This window comes from Diorhabda sublineata, chromosome 10, assembly GCF_026230105.1.
Source record: "Diorhabda sublineata isolate icDioSubl1.1 chromosome 10, icDioSubl1.1, whole genome shotgun sequence".
NCBI lineage: Eukaryota > Metazoa > Arthropoda > Insecta > Coleoptera > Chrysomelidae > Diorhabda > Diorhabda sublineata.
In genome coordinates this window covers 12,603,231-12,619,977 of record NC_079483.1, presented here as the reverse complement: position 1 = coordinate 12,619,977, position 16,747 = coordinate 12,603,231, and the positions used below count along the sequence as shown (strand labels likewise).

The window sequence follows — 16,747 nt, the reverse complement described above, 5'->3', positions numbered from 1 at the left end:
GTGATTGTTTGCCGTAAATATCCGCTAGAGGAAGCAGAGACAATTATTTTGTAGAGAAGTAATTATTCTAGATATTCGCTCATAAACTAGATGTCGCAGCATATTATTGAAAAATAATAGTTTTCTATATACACACACGTATGAAATGAATAGTAGGAATCTGTAAATTACAGTTAGATGCTAAATATTTCCAACGGTATTTGAGATTGGGATGTTTGGATAAAAATATTTTGAATTTTTTAGGGAAACAGACAACATGAATTAAAGGATTGAATGCATACCTCCGAATATACAGTAGAATAATTTTTTACTTAGCTCTGATTCTTACTCCTAAGAAAATTTTGGAAACATTAATGTATATGTACATACAGGGTGTTTCTATATTCGACCACAGAGAGATCTCAATAAATGATATAGGAATACGAACCGTAGTTGTTGAGATATAGGGGGTTCAAGTCAAAATCAAAAATTTGTCATAAACCAAGAGCGTCTTTAAATTTTTTTTTTCAAATTCGGTGACCAATATGCTCCTTGTTTTAAATTGCTTGATTATTTTTAGTTGAAAAACTAATAACCTTTTATGGAGCTAAAATGAACAGTGTTGTAAAAATTTGCCTCTAAACAAAAATCTACAAGCACGTAAGTAGTTTACAAATTAATTAATTCATTTAATTTCAAATAATGATTTATTTAAATAAAAAATATTCATAATCTCGATTTCAAACAAAAATGTATTACATCAATAACAAAATTGGCAATGAAAATAACAATAATAATACCACAAATTGAAGTTAAACTTCACTTTATTAGAACAATAACAAAATTGACAAAGTTATAATAGTTGTTCAAACTGTTGGCCGCTTATTTCAATAAACTTATTACACCGTTTTGTCATTGAAAAACGTGTCTTTGAGAATAAATCTGGATGGGATTGAATGATTTTTACCGCAGCTTGAATTCTAGCTATTAGATATTGTTTAGATTCGTTGATTGTTTTGTACACTAACAATTGGGTCCGGCCCGACCAATCCATTTTTCTCTAAAGCTTCTGTTAAGTATTTTCTTGCCGCTGCAGCAAAATGAACAGATGCTCCATCGTGCTGAAACCACATGTGTTGTCTAATATTTAACATTCTCCAACAATTCATCCAACATTGCTTCCAGAAAGCGCGTATAAATTGCTCCATTTAAATTATTTGGTAAAATGTAAGGCCCGATTATGCAATCTCCAACCATACCCACCCACTCATTAACAGAATATTTATGCTGAAATCCCCTTTCACAAACAAAGTGCGGATTTTCTTCATCTCAAACGTGACTATTTCTAGAGTTGAAAATCCCTTCCCTAGTGAATCTAGTCTCGTGGGTATACAACACATATTTTGGAAAACTTCGATTTTCACGACACTTTTGTTAATACCAGTTTGAAAATTTCACACGCACTCGAAAATCTGTAGGTTCTAATGCTTGAACACTCTCCAATTTGTATGGATGTAACATTTGTTCTTTGAAAACTTTCCATACAATAGAATCGTCCACTCTTAGAGCGCAACCTACAGTTCGAGTACTTGAAGATGGCTTTTCAAAAATATTATTCAATATTTTCTCTTCCAGATGCACAGTCCTTACTGTTTCCGGTTTCTTTCAGAGTTCTTTGAATACTTGAAAATGTAGAATGAAGAAACAAAAATAAATGGCAAAAGCCACATGAATTACGACATATATACTTTTATATATAGTGGCGTAAATAAAAAAGAACGCCCAAGAGCCGATGTAGGGATACTTATGCATAAGAAATTTAAGGAATAATTAGAAAGCATCCAATATGTCTCTGAAAGAATAGTATGTGTTAAAATTACCACCGATAAGAAAAAACTCAATGTCCTCTCAATATATAATCCCAAAGATTGCAAGCCTCGTGTTGAAAGAGAAAATTTCTATGAACAATTGCAGTCTTTTCTCGATGCTATACCTCCTGATGAATACCTGATTTTGATGGGAGATTTTAATGCGCACAACGGAAAAAAAATAGTTCCAGGAGTCAAATAAATATTCGATGAAGATCATATTAATGTTAATGGAGAACTGATGACCAACCTGTTCTCTCTTAACGAACTCAGAATAAATAATAACTTCTTTGACCACAAAACCCAATATAAAATTAAATATACATTCGAAAACTCTAGACGACACAGGTCAATGATAGATTACATAGTGACAAATCGAAAGATACACCCAACTCAGATTTTGGACTTAAAGCATTTAAATTCTGCAGACGTGGGTGGTGAACATAGGTTGGTACTAAGGGAAATTCGCATGAAAATAACACCAAGTCGTGAATTAGAAAAAATAACTAGACAAAGAATCAATATAGAATCTCTATGGGAAGATTCCACAAAAAAACTAGACCAAGACAGAATTACACAAAAGCTACATCAGAACCGAATGAACGAAACAGAAGATGTGAATAAAAGTTGGAATAAAATAATGAATAATATACAATTTGCTGCACAAGAATCCTTAGGAACACGCGTCATAACACTCAACAAGGAGGGAAATAAGAGAACACTATGGTTTACCAAAGAAGTGAAAGATAAATACGAAGAAACGATTCTCCAAAAGATTAGGAAGTGATTTTTATGGTGCTGAGAAATAAATATGGCGTTTCTTGCGGACATAGCGAGAAGAAATAACAGAATTTGCAAACAAAATACCTTAAGAAGAATGGGAAAGATTTGAAAGAATTATTTAAAGGAAATGACAACCATAAACATACTAATATACCACAAAGAACTAGTACAATAATTCTTATGCTTAAAAAAGGAGATAAAAAGTGCCCAAATAACTATAGGGGCATAAACTAATTAGATACAACTTTGAAACTAGTCTCAAAAGTAATACCAAACAAAATTAATACAATTACATCTTTATCGGAAGAACAACAAGTCTTTAGATCCGGAAGGTCATGCGTGGACGCTATACTCGTATTCATATTAAGACAAGTAGTTGAGACATCCGTAGAATATAACTAACCAGCATATCTGTGTTTCATAGACCTACAGAAAGCGTTTGACCGCATTCAACTGGAAGATGTTATACATCTGCTATATAATTCCGATAAATATAGTACAGACCATCGACAACATCTATTCCCATAACCAAGTCCAAGCCAGAATTAATAACAAGTTGACAAATGCTGTACCTGTAAATAGCGGCATCAGACAAGGTGACTCATTGAGCCCCCTTTTATTCAATATAATAATGGACGAAGATATAAAAAAATACGACAGGGCAAAGGGTACCAGATGGGTAACAAACAATTTAAAATACTTTGCTACGCGGATGATGCCGTACTGTTCGCTGAATCCGAGGACGATCTCCAGAGACTAGTACACATCTCCAATACAGTAGGTAAACGGTACAATATGATAATTTCAGCTGAGAAAACAAAATGCATGACAACGACTAAGGAACCTATATGCTGCAAAATAGAAATTCATGGTCATAAAATACAACAGTTACTAAAATTTAGATATTTAGGAATAGACATAAATAGCTATGGAGATGTCGAGAATGAGGTGCCACAGCAAGTCGTCAAAACAAATAAAGTAGCAGGATGCTTCAACAGCACTATTTGGAAAAATAAACATCTTACAAAAGCAGCAATAAGAAACAAAAAGCAAAATATATAAAACAACAATTAGACCTATAATGACATACACATCAGAGACAAGACCCGATACAACTAAGACAAAAATACTATTAGAGACAAAGGAAATGAAAGTATTCAGGAAAATAGCAGGGAAAACACTTTTAGACAGAGAAAGAAGTGAAAACATAAGAAATACGTGCAAGGTAGAAAATATAATTGACTGGGTACTAAAACGAAAACAAGAATGGAATGCGAAAGACTAGTGCATATCGCAAGGGATAAATCGCCAACAAGCAGAAGAAGTATTGGTCGACCGAGAAAGAGATGGTGTGACAATCTGGATCCAGGAGGCTGAAACTGAGGAAGTAACAGTTTTTAAGCCTACCATACAAGAAGGAAGAGGAAGAAGATGATAAAAATAAGCAGCAGTAGAACAGTCATTAACATTTTTGAAACAATTTAGGTGAAACAACTTTTAATAATACACGTTGAGTACGTCCCAAGTGTTCGAATACATTTTTTTTATTCTTTACAAAATAAATGATCGAAAATATCAATTAATACATGTTTTGTAAATAATGTTGGTTTTTTCCGGGGTATGAGTGTACGTCTGACGATTTTTATTTTTCGGATAAGCTGCGTGCTACTAAAAATGTTTCTACATAGATTGATATATATTTTCCATGTATTTTTTCACGTAGAAAAGGATGGAGTTGTTAGTTTTACGACAAAATCTAGATTATAAGCGATGGGAATTACGTTGCGGGGCCGTATTATTCGAACGGAGTATTTTAGTTTTTCCGAATTTCCCGGAGTATTTATTTTTAATGTCATTAATTGTACTGCAAAGCTCTGTTGAAACTACGGGCATAAAGAAGAAGCTGTGTAAGTTAGTATAAGCATCAAGGAGATATGAAAGCGGATCATGAAAATGAGTTATAGAATTTGATTCATTTTTGGCTACATTCATAAGTATGAAGAAGCCTTATTTCTAAGATAATTCACCATGGACCATGTTTCTTTAGAAACATTACGAGAATTGGTGAGTCTTCCATTATAATGAATATCTTTGGTAGCTTTTATTGTATTATGATAAATTATTCTTTATAGTTTCACGTAATTTTTGAAGACACTTTCCGAGGTGGGATAAAGATCATATGTTCTTTGCAGATATACGTAAACCTTTAGTAGACTAGGGTTTATTTTTCTTATTTTTAATACCCCCGAGGAGAAAAGAATTGGATACCAGACTAGTTGGTATTTTTATTAATTTCGAATCGATGTCCACATCTCCGGAGAGCATATTTCAATGAGTATTTAGAGTTTTATGTTACTATAGTGGATTAGTCATCAGTTTAAATTGATATAATATGGATTGTAGCTTTCTTATAACAACAAAATATACAAAAGTCCTATTTGAGATTGGTGACTAACTTCACCTACAAGGGTTTAATTAGATTTTTTCAAATTTATTGTGATAATGGTGAAATAATACTAAATAATTTTATGTATAAAACTTCAACTGCGTATTTTATCATCAAACCTCGTACAATTTGAAAATGTTTGTTTTTGATTTTGGTTTGATTTAAAGCTGAAATATATAATACATCTGCACTTCATTCAATTCTCTCATGTAATTAGTGGACTATTAGGATATTTAACAATTAAATGGATACTTTGAAATAAAATTAATAGCTAATCACTAAAATAGTGATAACATCGCATATTGTTAATTTCATAAAGAATTTTTGACAACGAATTGTAATTGGTATTTATCGATTAATTGTTTGAGTACTAATTACACTATAATCGGTTATTGTGATTGACTAATTTTCATACTTATTATTGTGGAAACATTGTTATCGTTCTTTGACAATGAATCATACCAAAATGAATAAATTCAAAATTGAATATAGTCACTCATAGTTACAATCTGAACAGTTTTGCATTCGCCATGATAACTAAAACGTTATTGTCTCAACATCGAGTATATCAATATATAGCAGCAATATCAGGTAAACTTTTTTCATTTTTAACTCACGTAAAGCTCGAATCAAAATAATCCATATTTTTTCTTTAATAAATAAAGATACTTGTTCACTAAGGAGATAGCTGGAAATCCGAAACAATTATAACAAATAAATATTTAGGAAGCACTAAAATACTCAAATAAATAATCAAACTGTTGAAATAATTGTTAATACAAAATAACGTCAGTTTCTAAACAAGTCATTACAATTTTTTTTAAAAAAACGTTCTTTTTTAAAAGTAATAAATCAGATACTGTTATTCCAGGTAGGTTTCTATTTTGTTATAATGGGTGTTCTAGTTATAGCTCATTTGTAGCAAAAAGTCTAATGATGTTCTTCTTCTGGGTACAAAAAATCATTTTATTTCTGGTTATCGTAACAAATGTTAAAAGAAATACCGAGATTTGCAAGGATCTGCTGCAACTGAAAAAAGGTATTAATTCATGAAAACAACAATATCTACTTCAACAGCTAACGTACTAAAACCTATTCGTAACCGGAAGAAAATTAAGCCAATGAAATTAGATATATACCAAAAAAAAGATATACTTGTTAGATCAAGATCAAGACTCTTGATTGTATTAAAAATAAATAAAATTCATGACTAAATTCACATACAATGTCTCTATAGGTGTCTGTGGGAAATTTAAAACAACTTCTCTTTTATTTGCGTGAGCGTATTGTCTTTCAAAAACAAATATTTAGGGATAGATTGTTACTCAATTTTTCCCATTTTCAGAGAAATCCTAACAATGGCTAATTTATACAGTTGTCAAAAAAAATTAAGCATCCAATATAGTTGAAATTTTTGTGAGAATGTCTCAACGTATGCGCAAATATATTTCCAGTTGAAGTCAAAAACTTTTCAGACAACCTCGTTGTTCGAAAATATAAACTGTTTGGGAAGTCTTTCGTATTTAATTTTAGTTTTATTTCGTTTCAGAAAGTTTACTTATATAAAGTATTTTAATTTAAAACTCAATTTTAATTTATTCAGTTGATTTCGTCGACTTTATTCCAAATCCATTTAAATTTGAAATAAGTTGATTATTAAAAACACTAGTTCGGCTTTTGGATTTGACTATTAGATACTTTTTGAAACTACTCTTATTCTATTGTAAGTGGTAATTTTATATTCTTCTTGGCATTAAACTTAATTAGAGGAAATCGAGGGGAATAGTTTTTTGCAATTTGTTCCCAAAAATATTCCTAGAAGGTTAATGTTCTCTTCTCCTCTTTTTGTAGTCGTCTTGTTTTTATAGATTCTTCATATTTTCCAGCTTTCTATTTTTTTACACGATGTATAAAGGGCGCTAGTTATACGGTTCGTATCAAGTAACATAACATAACTTTTTCAACATTCGAATTAAGCATTACATGAATTGAAAATTTTTTGTCGTGTAAATGATACCCCATCGATAAAACGGATACATTTAAAAAAATTGGGATTGAGGGCTTTCGTTTCTTGTGACGTTTCACAAAAATCTAGTCAAATGAGTGAAGGATCTTGTTTTTTAATGTTAAATAACTATGGGTACTGAGCGTCCAGAGGCCTTAGTATCAAACAAAAATTTGATGATCATGTATTGCGGTTCTGGGACTCAAGCTGTTTGTTTCATTATATGGCCACCAATAGCTGAGTACCCATAAATATTTAGCTTTGAATTTTACACGGCAATAGCGTTTTCTCTGAGTTTGCGATAGAAAACCTTCATTAATTGATAGTAATGACTTTGAGTCATAGAATAGAATTTAATTAGCTTCGGTGTTCAAAATGTCCTCCGTTTTCACGTATACACAAGTTTATCCTTTTTTCTAAAGAATACATTAATCTTCTAAACGGTTGAGAGTCAGCTACGAGGTCATTAAAGTGACGTTGGATTATGTCTTTCAATTCTTGAGGGGAATTTAACTCTGTGTCATAAACTTTTTCTTTTGACTACTACCAAACTGTGTAATCCAAGAAATTAAAATCGCATGACTAAGGAAGCCAATTAATCGGAGCTTCTACATTTCTACCAATCCGTTGATTCGGATAATGGTTACTCGACCAATTATGACACCTTCTATCATGGTGCATAAAAAATAGAGATCTTAGTTCGTTCAGCGTAATAAATCTAATATTGAAAAGGAACCTCTAACCTTTATGACAGTCAAACATAAAAACAATTTCATTGGATGTATCAACTTTCAAAATATATTCGTATAAAAATTCAATACAATTTGCCAGTAACTGCCGAAAAATCGTAAAATATGTGTATATTTTTTTCCTTCAATATCCTTTATCATGAATACGTCGAGGGCGTTACGAAAATTTTTCACTGAGAAAACCCCAAATATTTTTCAATTTTTTATCTATGATTGAATGTATGTAATAATTTATATAATTTTAGATGATATTTTTTTCATTTTTGAGTTAATATTATTGATATAATTATTACTACGGCTACTTATATATATATATATATATATATATATAAAGCGATTTCTTATTGGGAACGTGGCAACGAAACACCAAAGTGGACTAGCTTTAATATATTTTCCGATCTTTCGAATACTTATGTATTCAGCGTCTGGGAAATAATTAATTAAGATTTTGAATTGTATCAATTTCTGTTAAAAATGTAAAATTCATAGGATTCAAAATTCAAATTGCCGGTTGATAGAAATATTTCTATGTTTCTATAGAGTGGTTTTACATGAAAATTGACATTCAAAGTATGAATTACTGTCTCGCTACCCAACTCAGTAATTAGCCACGGTAGGGAAGATTTTTAATATTTGAACATATTTGATTACTAGTGCAAAATGACAAATGTCTCAAGAGACGTTCATTGTGAGCAGGAATATTTAAATTGAGGACAATTTTATTTACATATTTTTTTAAAATGGAGTTGCTCCCTTGTATTGATGTTTAATTTTAGGTCATTGTAAATCATTTATCATTTGATATAAGCATATTCATGGAATGATAGCTGATTTCCTCTTTGCAATTTGAAATTCAGTTTTGTCGATATTATTGTAAAATCAATGTTAAATTGTTTCAGGAACAATATGTATAATGTCTTCAGAAATGCACTTCGGGTGGACATCACAATCTCTGCCTTCTCTCACTGACGGTACTTACAAATTGCAAATTTCCAAAGACGAAGCTTCATGGTTAGCCGTAATCCTTTTAGCGGGTACAGTTATGGGAGCAGTCATTGCTGGAAAATTGACGGATATAGTAGGACGGAGGAAAATTATTCTCATAACTTCCATTCCACTTATAATCGGATGGATTATGATTGGAGCCGGAAACAGCAATGTGGAACTTTTTGTGGGAAGATTCATCGCAGGAATAGCGAATGGACTAAGCTTTTCGACCGTTCCAATGTATTTAGCTGAGATAGCAGAGCCAGAAATAAGAGGTATATTTTATATTGTGTGAAATAATAGTTGTTTTAAAAAATAACATTTATCATTTGCACTATACCAGCTGTTACAAGTTTTTGAACAATAATGCTTTTCGCACAAATTAAAAGGTGAAGGCAGAGACAAACGCGGGTATAAAGATAATTTTTTAGTAAATATTGAAAATTCGCTGGAGTAGTTTATAGAATTAAGACAAGATGAAATGAAATATTAGTTTTGTCCGCAGATCAAATTCCGAATTAGTTTAGGCTATTTGTTTTAACAAGTAACTTTTTTTTTCACTTAACACAGACTGTTGTGTCAAACCAGTTACTTACTTACCTTATTACTTGTGTGGTAATGCCTTAAACGGGCGTGGGAAACTAAACATTGTGTAAATTCTTCATTTTAATTCACTCAACGTAAGTATGTAATCACCTGTTATCTTTTGAAACTAATTGAAAGATGAGTATATAATTATTTAAGTTCCCACAAATTTCAAAACACGAATGAACTTTCAACCTAAGTGCAAGTTTGTTATATAGTAAAACATCAGAAACATGTTTGGCCTGGAGCTTGATTTTGGTTTCGTTCGAGTTAAGTCTCTTATATGCGTTGAAAACAGTGCAATACAAAACTTGCCAACTGCATAGTTTATCATTTTGTACGTATTTATGCATGCTCATCGACTTAATAATAATATTATCATTTATTTATTCTCATAGAAACGTAAATCACTAAATTGACCAAAATTATTGAATATGTTATACAAGTTATACAAGCGAACAGTAATAAGGAAGTCTTAAAAAAGACATTCTACTATTGTGAAATAGCCGCTAACTTTGTGTCTTATTTAGGTCACGTTGCGATTCCTAGACCTGTAACTGAGAAAAGCAGTAGATTACTACATAATATTTGAAAAACTAAGTGACTTCAAAACGATAATATACTACATCCATATGAATCGATTCTATATGAACCTACATCTGTGTTAATCTCTTTGCAGCATGTTAGCCTCTTGCAATTCACTGGGTTTGTTGTTTTCCATTTCAGGAGTATAGAGGTTGATCCAGGTTTCATCTCTATCAAAAATCGGATTCATATGGCTTAAATCGCGTCAGTGAAGCAAAAGAAATGTTCTATCATATACTTTTTTGGTTGAAAGTGAGTAAATGTGGTATCCTACGTGCGGGTGCTGATCCAACGATCGTCTAGTACCAACTAGTAAACTTTTTCAATCACACCGCTGATAATCTGACATCTTTAGGCTGAGGTCAGAAACCATTGCGAAAAATCTTATATATACGTAGGTTACAGAGTTTTGTTTTAACTGAACAGTCCCTGAAGACGCAAACGTGTCAAAACTCGTGTCAGACAGTGTAATAGTGTGGTACTGTAATCAGTGAGTTCATTATCATAAGTTCATGTTGTTGCAGCACGATAAGATTATTGTAAATAATGGAAACAATGTGAGAAACTACGATACAATTTCAAGAGCAGAAATTAAATTGCCGCTCAATCTACTTTTTAAATAGGGAGCGCTTGCGTCGAAACTTATGGCGACAATTTGAACAATTTGGTTGCCTTGTTATTATCTATATATAATGTTTTATTATGATTGGAATTTTACGAGTGGTTCCTCGAATGCAGCCAGGATGATCCGCAGTTCCAGCATTCTATTTTGTTATCGGATGAAGCAATCTTCACGCTGAATAGTACGGTCAATCGGCATAACTGTGTATTGGAATGACCACAATCCTGACGTCTTTATTGGAGAAGAATTAAATCTGCCTGGGTGTGTGTATCCATGCAGAGGATCTCGTGGCTCCGTACATTTTGGAGGGTCACGTGACGGGACAAAGTTATCTGGAAATATTCCTCCGTTCATGTGCCTGAAACCCTATGATTGAAAGTCGTTTTTGCAAAAGGAGCATGGACCTCCAAACTACAATTGGCGGACCTACTTCTTCATTTAGAAACGTTGCCGTAAATGCATTAATCAAGATGGGCATGAAATAGTTACAGTAACCCTTTTTCGAATCTGTTTTGTGAATTCTTTAATTAATAAATTTCAACGCTTCATTTCTGTTAATACAAATTTGTTGCCTAGTTAATGCCGACATCTGTATATTTCCAATTTTATTTAGATTGGTTCGCAATTGTTAAAAATCTTTTCGTACCTATAACTATATTGAGTAATTTTCTTTGTAAAAATATATGAAGTTTACACTTTTTCTGTAATATTTTGAAATTGGTTTTGCTTCCCTATTGCTAATTAGGACTACTTGCATACTCCATCATTAAAACCGCAAACTACAACATTTTTTAAAGATTAGCGGACTCGGAAAAGAATAAATAAAAAGTGGCATCAAGCGTGATTCAAAGTGTCCCTTATTCATTAGACACTTGAACCTCCATTAACGTATCGTTTCGGATCACTTAATTTTTGGCTTATATTGATGTGACTGTGAACGACCATAAATGTCCTTCGTCTACTGGTTTTATAATTATTCATAGTTTTCGATGTATACGATAAGATACTTAAGGCAGTTTGTACACTGACCACTCCTAATGGAAACCAACCTCATAGTTAAATGATTTCAAGTGTCCCTTAAGGGGACTCTTTTTCATATGTTTCATTTCCAGAAGGACAAATGTATGCTGAAGAACGACTTCGACAAATATTACCAACCATACCAACACTATCAAGTTAAACTTTTTGTGTGTTTTGGAATACACTTCTGAATTTACTCCTTTGCCTTTCTGCCAATAGTAAGTCTTATTTTTCGCCGTTTCACTCCCGTCAAAAATAAAATATGACTTGTCATTGATAATACTTCCCAAACCTTCAGCGAGCAAAAACTGATACTTATAAGTTTTCTTTTTATTCCATTCATTTCTTCTCAGTATATTTGAGTGCCGATTTTCTTGATTTTTGCACTATATTCTTTTCCTTTAGAATGTTGCTTACATATTTCTAATCGATTTTGAATTTTCAGTCCAATTTCTGCTCCTAGCTTTTTGTGAATCGCTTTAACCAAAACTATACCGATTCTCACAAAGTGATTAAACGCAAACGATATCCTTAGATCTAGATTTTATTCATAGTACATGGCATTTATTTTATATCGTGCGTTTTCATCTGATTTTTCCATACTTGAAACTAAACTTCCAATAGAGTCGTGATGTTTGCCTTGGACAATTAACAACTATCAAATTACTAGGATTAATTAATAACATTCTCAGTCAAGAACTACTTTACTTACTAAGCTATCTAAAAATGAACTGATTTTGTCTCTCCACACCATTAATTTGTTATGTACTTTACAATGTTCAATTTTCAGTCAAAGTTTCTTAACTTTTGACTTATAAATGTTTGACAGTTGTGTACATGAATTTTCCTTACTTTTTTGCTCGAGTTTACATGTACAAATATTGCATCCCAAATTTTCTTGGCCAAATTTCCCACACCAAAAGGTCATCAACCTGCTATCTGGCCGAATTCACTCCACGTTTTGCTCACCATAATAGTAAACATTGAGTTTCAAAACTTTTTCAAAGTATAAATATAGTGGCATAGAGACGACACATTCAAATAAAAATCAATTTTTTCCAGGTATCATTACATCATTGTGTCCAGTTTTTGTGGTTTTGGGTATTTTGATCATAAATTTTCTGGGCTCCATTTCCTCAATCAGTACAACTGCTTATATAGCTATGATTTTTCCTTCACTGTGCGTAATTACATTCCATTGGATGCCAGAAAGTCCGTCATTTCTACTTCAAAGAGAGAAGCACGAAGAGGCAAGAAAAATTTTGGAACGACTAAGGGCAGAATCTGATGTAGAGGAAGAGCTGCAAAGAGTTATGAAATTTTTAGGTGAAAACAAGCAATGTAGTTGGAAGGAATTTTTCTTAGATAAAGTGACTTGGAGAGCAATTCTAATTGCTTACGGATTGAGAACCGCTCAACAATTCAGTGGTACAACTGCTTTGACTTTCTATTGTAAAACAATTTTTGACGAAACTGATGATATTTTTCCTTCCGAATTATCTACAGTAGTTTACTTTCTTTTGCAGCTCATTGTATCATCTATAGCTATATTTTTGGTAGATGTATATGGTAGAAAACCATTGCTATTGATTTCAACTGTAGGCACTACCTTAACATTATTTATAATGAGTGCTTATCTTCATCTAAAAAACCATGTGAATATTACTACATCCAAATTAAACTATATACCCATAGTAATATTATTTTCAAACATCATATTTTTTAGTATTGGGCTTCGTACAGTACCACTTTTGATGATGGGCGAAATGTTTTCTCCTCGATTTAGGGCTAAGGGATTATGTATTGGATGTATCTACTTTAGTGTCATAGCGATGGTTTTTGCTAAAACATTTTTTGATATTTCATTGAAGTTTGGTCAAGCAGCACCTTTTTTGTTGTTTTCCGTATTATCTTTTATAAGTACTTTTTTCGTTATATTTTGTATACCTGAAACTAAAGGATTGACACTGGAAGGAATTCAAAGGATATTGAAAAAATTACCAAAAGAGAATAATACTCAACAACAGAGCGATGATAAATTTACTGTGATAGCTGATGTTTGACAAAACAAGCATTGATTGTTACAAAAAATAAAATTTATGAGTGTACAATGAACTTATTTGATTCACGAAATTATGAATTATTTTCTTAGATCAAATTCTGCCAACAGCTACCAGATGATTGTAGTATTGACAATGATTGATAATTGACACGTATAAACGTAATACAAATAATATGATGATTTTTGCAGTATAACTTTGTTTCCATTAGATAATTTATAAATAGCTCATAGATAAACTTTCGTGAGTTCTGTCACTTTCTTAAAATTGTTTTACAGCTTTTCCCATTTTCAAAATGATCCACAAATCTTCTTTCATCATAACTTGATAAAGGATTATTGATTTTTGGAAACTGAGTAATTTTTCCTATGGTTGCATTAATCATGACAATCAGATATATTTGAAATTCCGTGAAGTTGGGTCATTTTGGTCTACTTTTGGAATTGTCATAACTTTAAACCAATAAATCAATAGTATTTATAACTAAAAATAGGAAAATAATTTGTTTTGGGGCGTAGTTAGGTTAGGTGTGGTTGGAGTTAAATATGGCAGCCACTATAATTAGTCTATACTGTCCATAGCAAGCCACTATATGATTAAGTGACTTTGGCCGCTCTCTAGCGGTAAAACCTGCAATCCTAAGTTTGAAGCGACCGCTCATAAACTTTCTTCAAGGTTGTATGTCGCAATTTCATCTGAAAATCCTAGATGCCGCCTAGTTAGTAAAGTTTTTATTCCGTTTTTCAGGAACTTAAAAATAAATTGTGTGCTGTAAATATTTTTTTTTCCATTACAAACTGTAGAAACGGTAAAAAATTACATTTGGAAAATAATAATTATTGTAATTGTCTAATTGTGCATAAATAAAACAAATATTAAATAAAATTGGAGAAAAAAACCCTTTTTTGAAATCAAACTTTTATTATTTATTAATAAAATGAACCAATAAGTTAAAGAAAAATTAGTGTTCTTCTCAGTATGTAATTTCAAATGGTGTTGCGGGTTGAGGACTAAAAATAAATTATCCAAGAGTTTTTTAAAATGCCAACGTTTCGATCTTTTATTTGATCTTTATCAAGTCTAGAACATTTATTATAGTATTTTTTTGTCTTATTTTATAAGTTGTGGACTAACCAAGTAAAGTTTTCTACATTTCAATTTTTTCCTCATGTAAGTAACACGATGTTCAATAGTATGCCGTTCACTTAGAAGTGTTTCAATATGTTTTGATACTTCCTGTAAATGTTTGCAATAAATAATTATACTTCGTTATAATTTTATTCAGAATGTCTCTTTAGGACTAAAGTTTCCTTAGTATAAAAATTCATTTTTGCTTTCTTTAGATTGTACAGGTTGTTCTGATTAAAGTTTCGGATTGTTAACCATTGAGCCTCGCCTAGGCCTCGTAATTCTTCATATATACATATAAGGAATTTGATCCTTGCTGCTTTAATATCAGTTTTTCTATTTATTATTATCTCAGAACTTAGATTTCTTAAAACTGTGTACTTTAGTTTCAAGCAATTGAAAGGTGTAGTATTTATTTCTATCTTGGTTCCTTCATATATTCGTTTGTAATGATTCATGATGAATTCATGTACACTTATATAAATATCTTGATTTCATAACGGTATAAAGAAGAACAACGACGGCTTTAAAATTGGGAAACTGTAGATGTTGGGAGCTACATTACATTCTGCAGAAAAAATGTAAAGGTTTGAAAGTTGTCACATTATGCACGCTTTTTGTACTTACTTTTAGCTTCTGAACAATCTTTTTTCCTTTCTTTGTAATTATTATAGGATTCATGGAGATCTTCACCTCAAAGGTTTTCCATTTTTGCTTGATATGTGATGCATAATACACGTTGGTTACAAAAAAGGATTTTTATTCAAATGATTTTTAGAAATTGATGTATGCTGACAGTACTTTTTTGTTGTTGTTTTTAATATCACACTCACTTCTAGTTAACAGATTGAATTAATTTTATAAAGGAAACCGCTAGGAGGAAATTTATCAATTGGTCTATCCTACACAAATAATCCAACGGTTTGACTGATCAAGTGACTATGATGAACTTTAACTTTGATGTTATGTTTCATATAGTTGAATATTGAATTTTATTATTTTCTGATGAGCAGCTTTATTCGCATGGTTACTTTTTATAATCACGGTAAATGATACTTTCAACACGTCACAATGACTTTTTCTCGACTTTGGAAAAAATTGCACCTAGTTACTTCTACCTCCAAGCAAATGATATTTGAAAATGATATAGGAGTTATTGAGACCAAGGAAATAATGTTCGAGAATTTTTATCGCCATTTTCATTCATAAGTTCGTTGCGAAACTTTTCCGTCGAACGTATTTTTTAAAAATTAAGATCTTAGTTTTATTTTTTATTTATTTAACACTAACCATCAATCACTATTTTCTATTTATTTCAAATCTTTTCATGGTTATTTAATTTTCGTTGATGAATTTCATTGCTGCAAACATTGATATCCGAAATTATATGACTACTATAGTTAAACTTGGAATTGAAACCATCATCTACTTGGACCTCTGTGATAGTATGACAAGTTCGAATTGCCAGATTTTACCAAATCCTTTAACAAAAAATTATACATCATACTATAAAAAATTTTATAGCCACTGATATTTTTTTTTAGCTTGCTAATTCGTAAATTAGATAGAAATCAGATTAGAACAGATTCTATTTATTTCAAAACATACCAATTTTAAAGTAGCTAAAAGATAGTTTTATAATAAAACAATGGTTTTGTCAAGACTAGTTTATTTAATATATTGATTATAAACATATTTTTATTTTAACACTATTCCTATAGACACTTCATGTATACCTACCGCGGCCGGTTAAATGACCGGTCTTCCACAACTTTTTCAATTTCAATTTTCAATATTAAACGTAAACTAAGAGTCTGCTTAGCAGTATAAAAATATTTTTTTATTCAAGAGTAGATTTATCCCGGCTTAATCCAAGATAATGAAAAATAATTGCAACGGTTATCCTCGATATTTAGATTTTACTGAATAA

The 16,747-nt window shown here is 31.4% G+C and overlaps 1 protein-coding gene across 1 annotated transcript; it reads left to right on the top strand.

The window, feature by feature from the left end:
* Positions 1-5,389: 5,389 nt before the first annotated feature.
* Positions 5,390-16,719, top strand: LOC130449616 (facilitated trehalose transporter Tret1-2 homolog). Its single transcript, XM_056787557.1, has 3 exons — positions 5,390-5,667; positions 8,730-9,092; positions 12,692-16,719. Exons 1-3 carry the CDS (start codon positions 5,607-5,609, stop codon positions 13,690-13,692), a joined length of 1,425 nt encoding a protein of 474 aa, XP_056643535.1. The 5' UTR covers positions 5,390-5,606; the 3' UTR covers positions 13,693-16,719.
* The last annotated feature ends 28 nt before the right edge of the window (positions 16,720-16,747 follow it).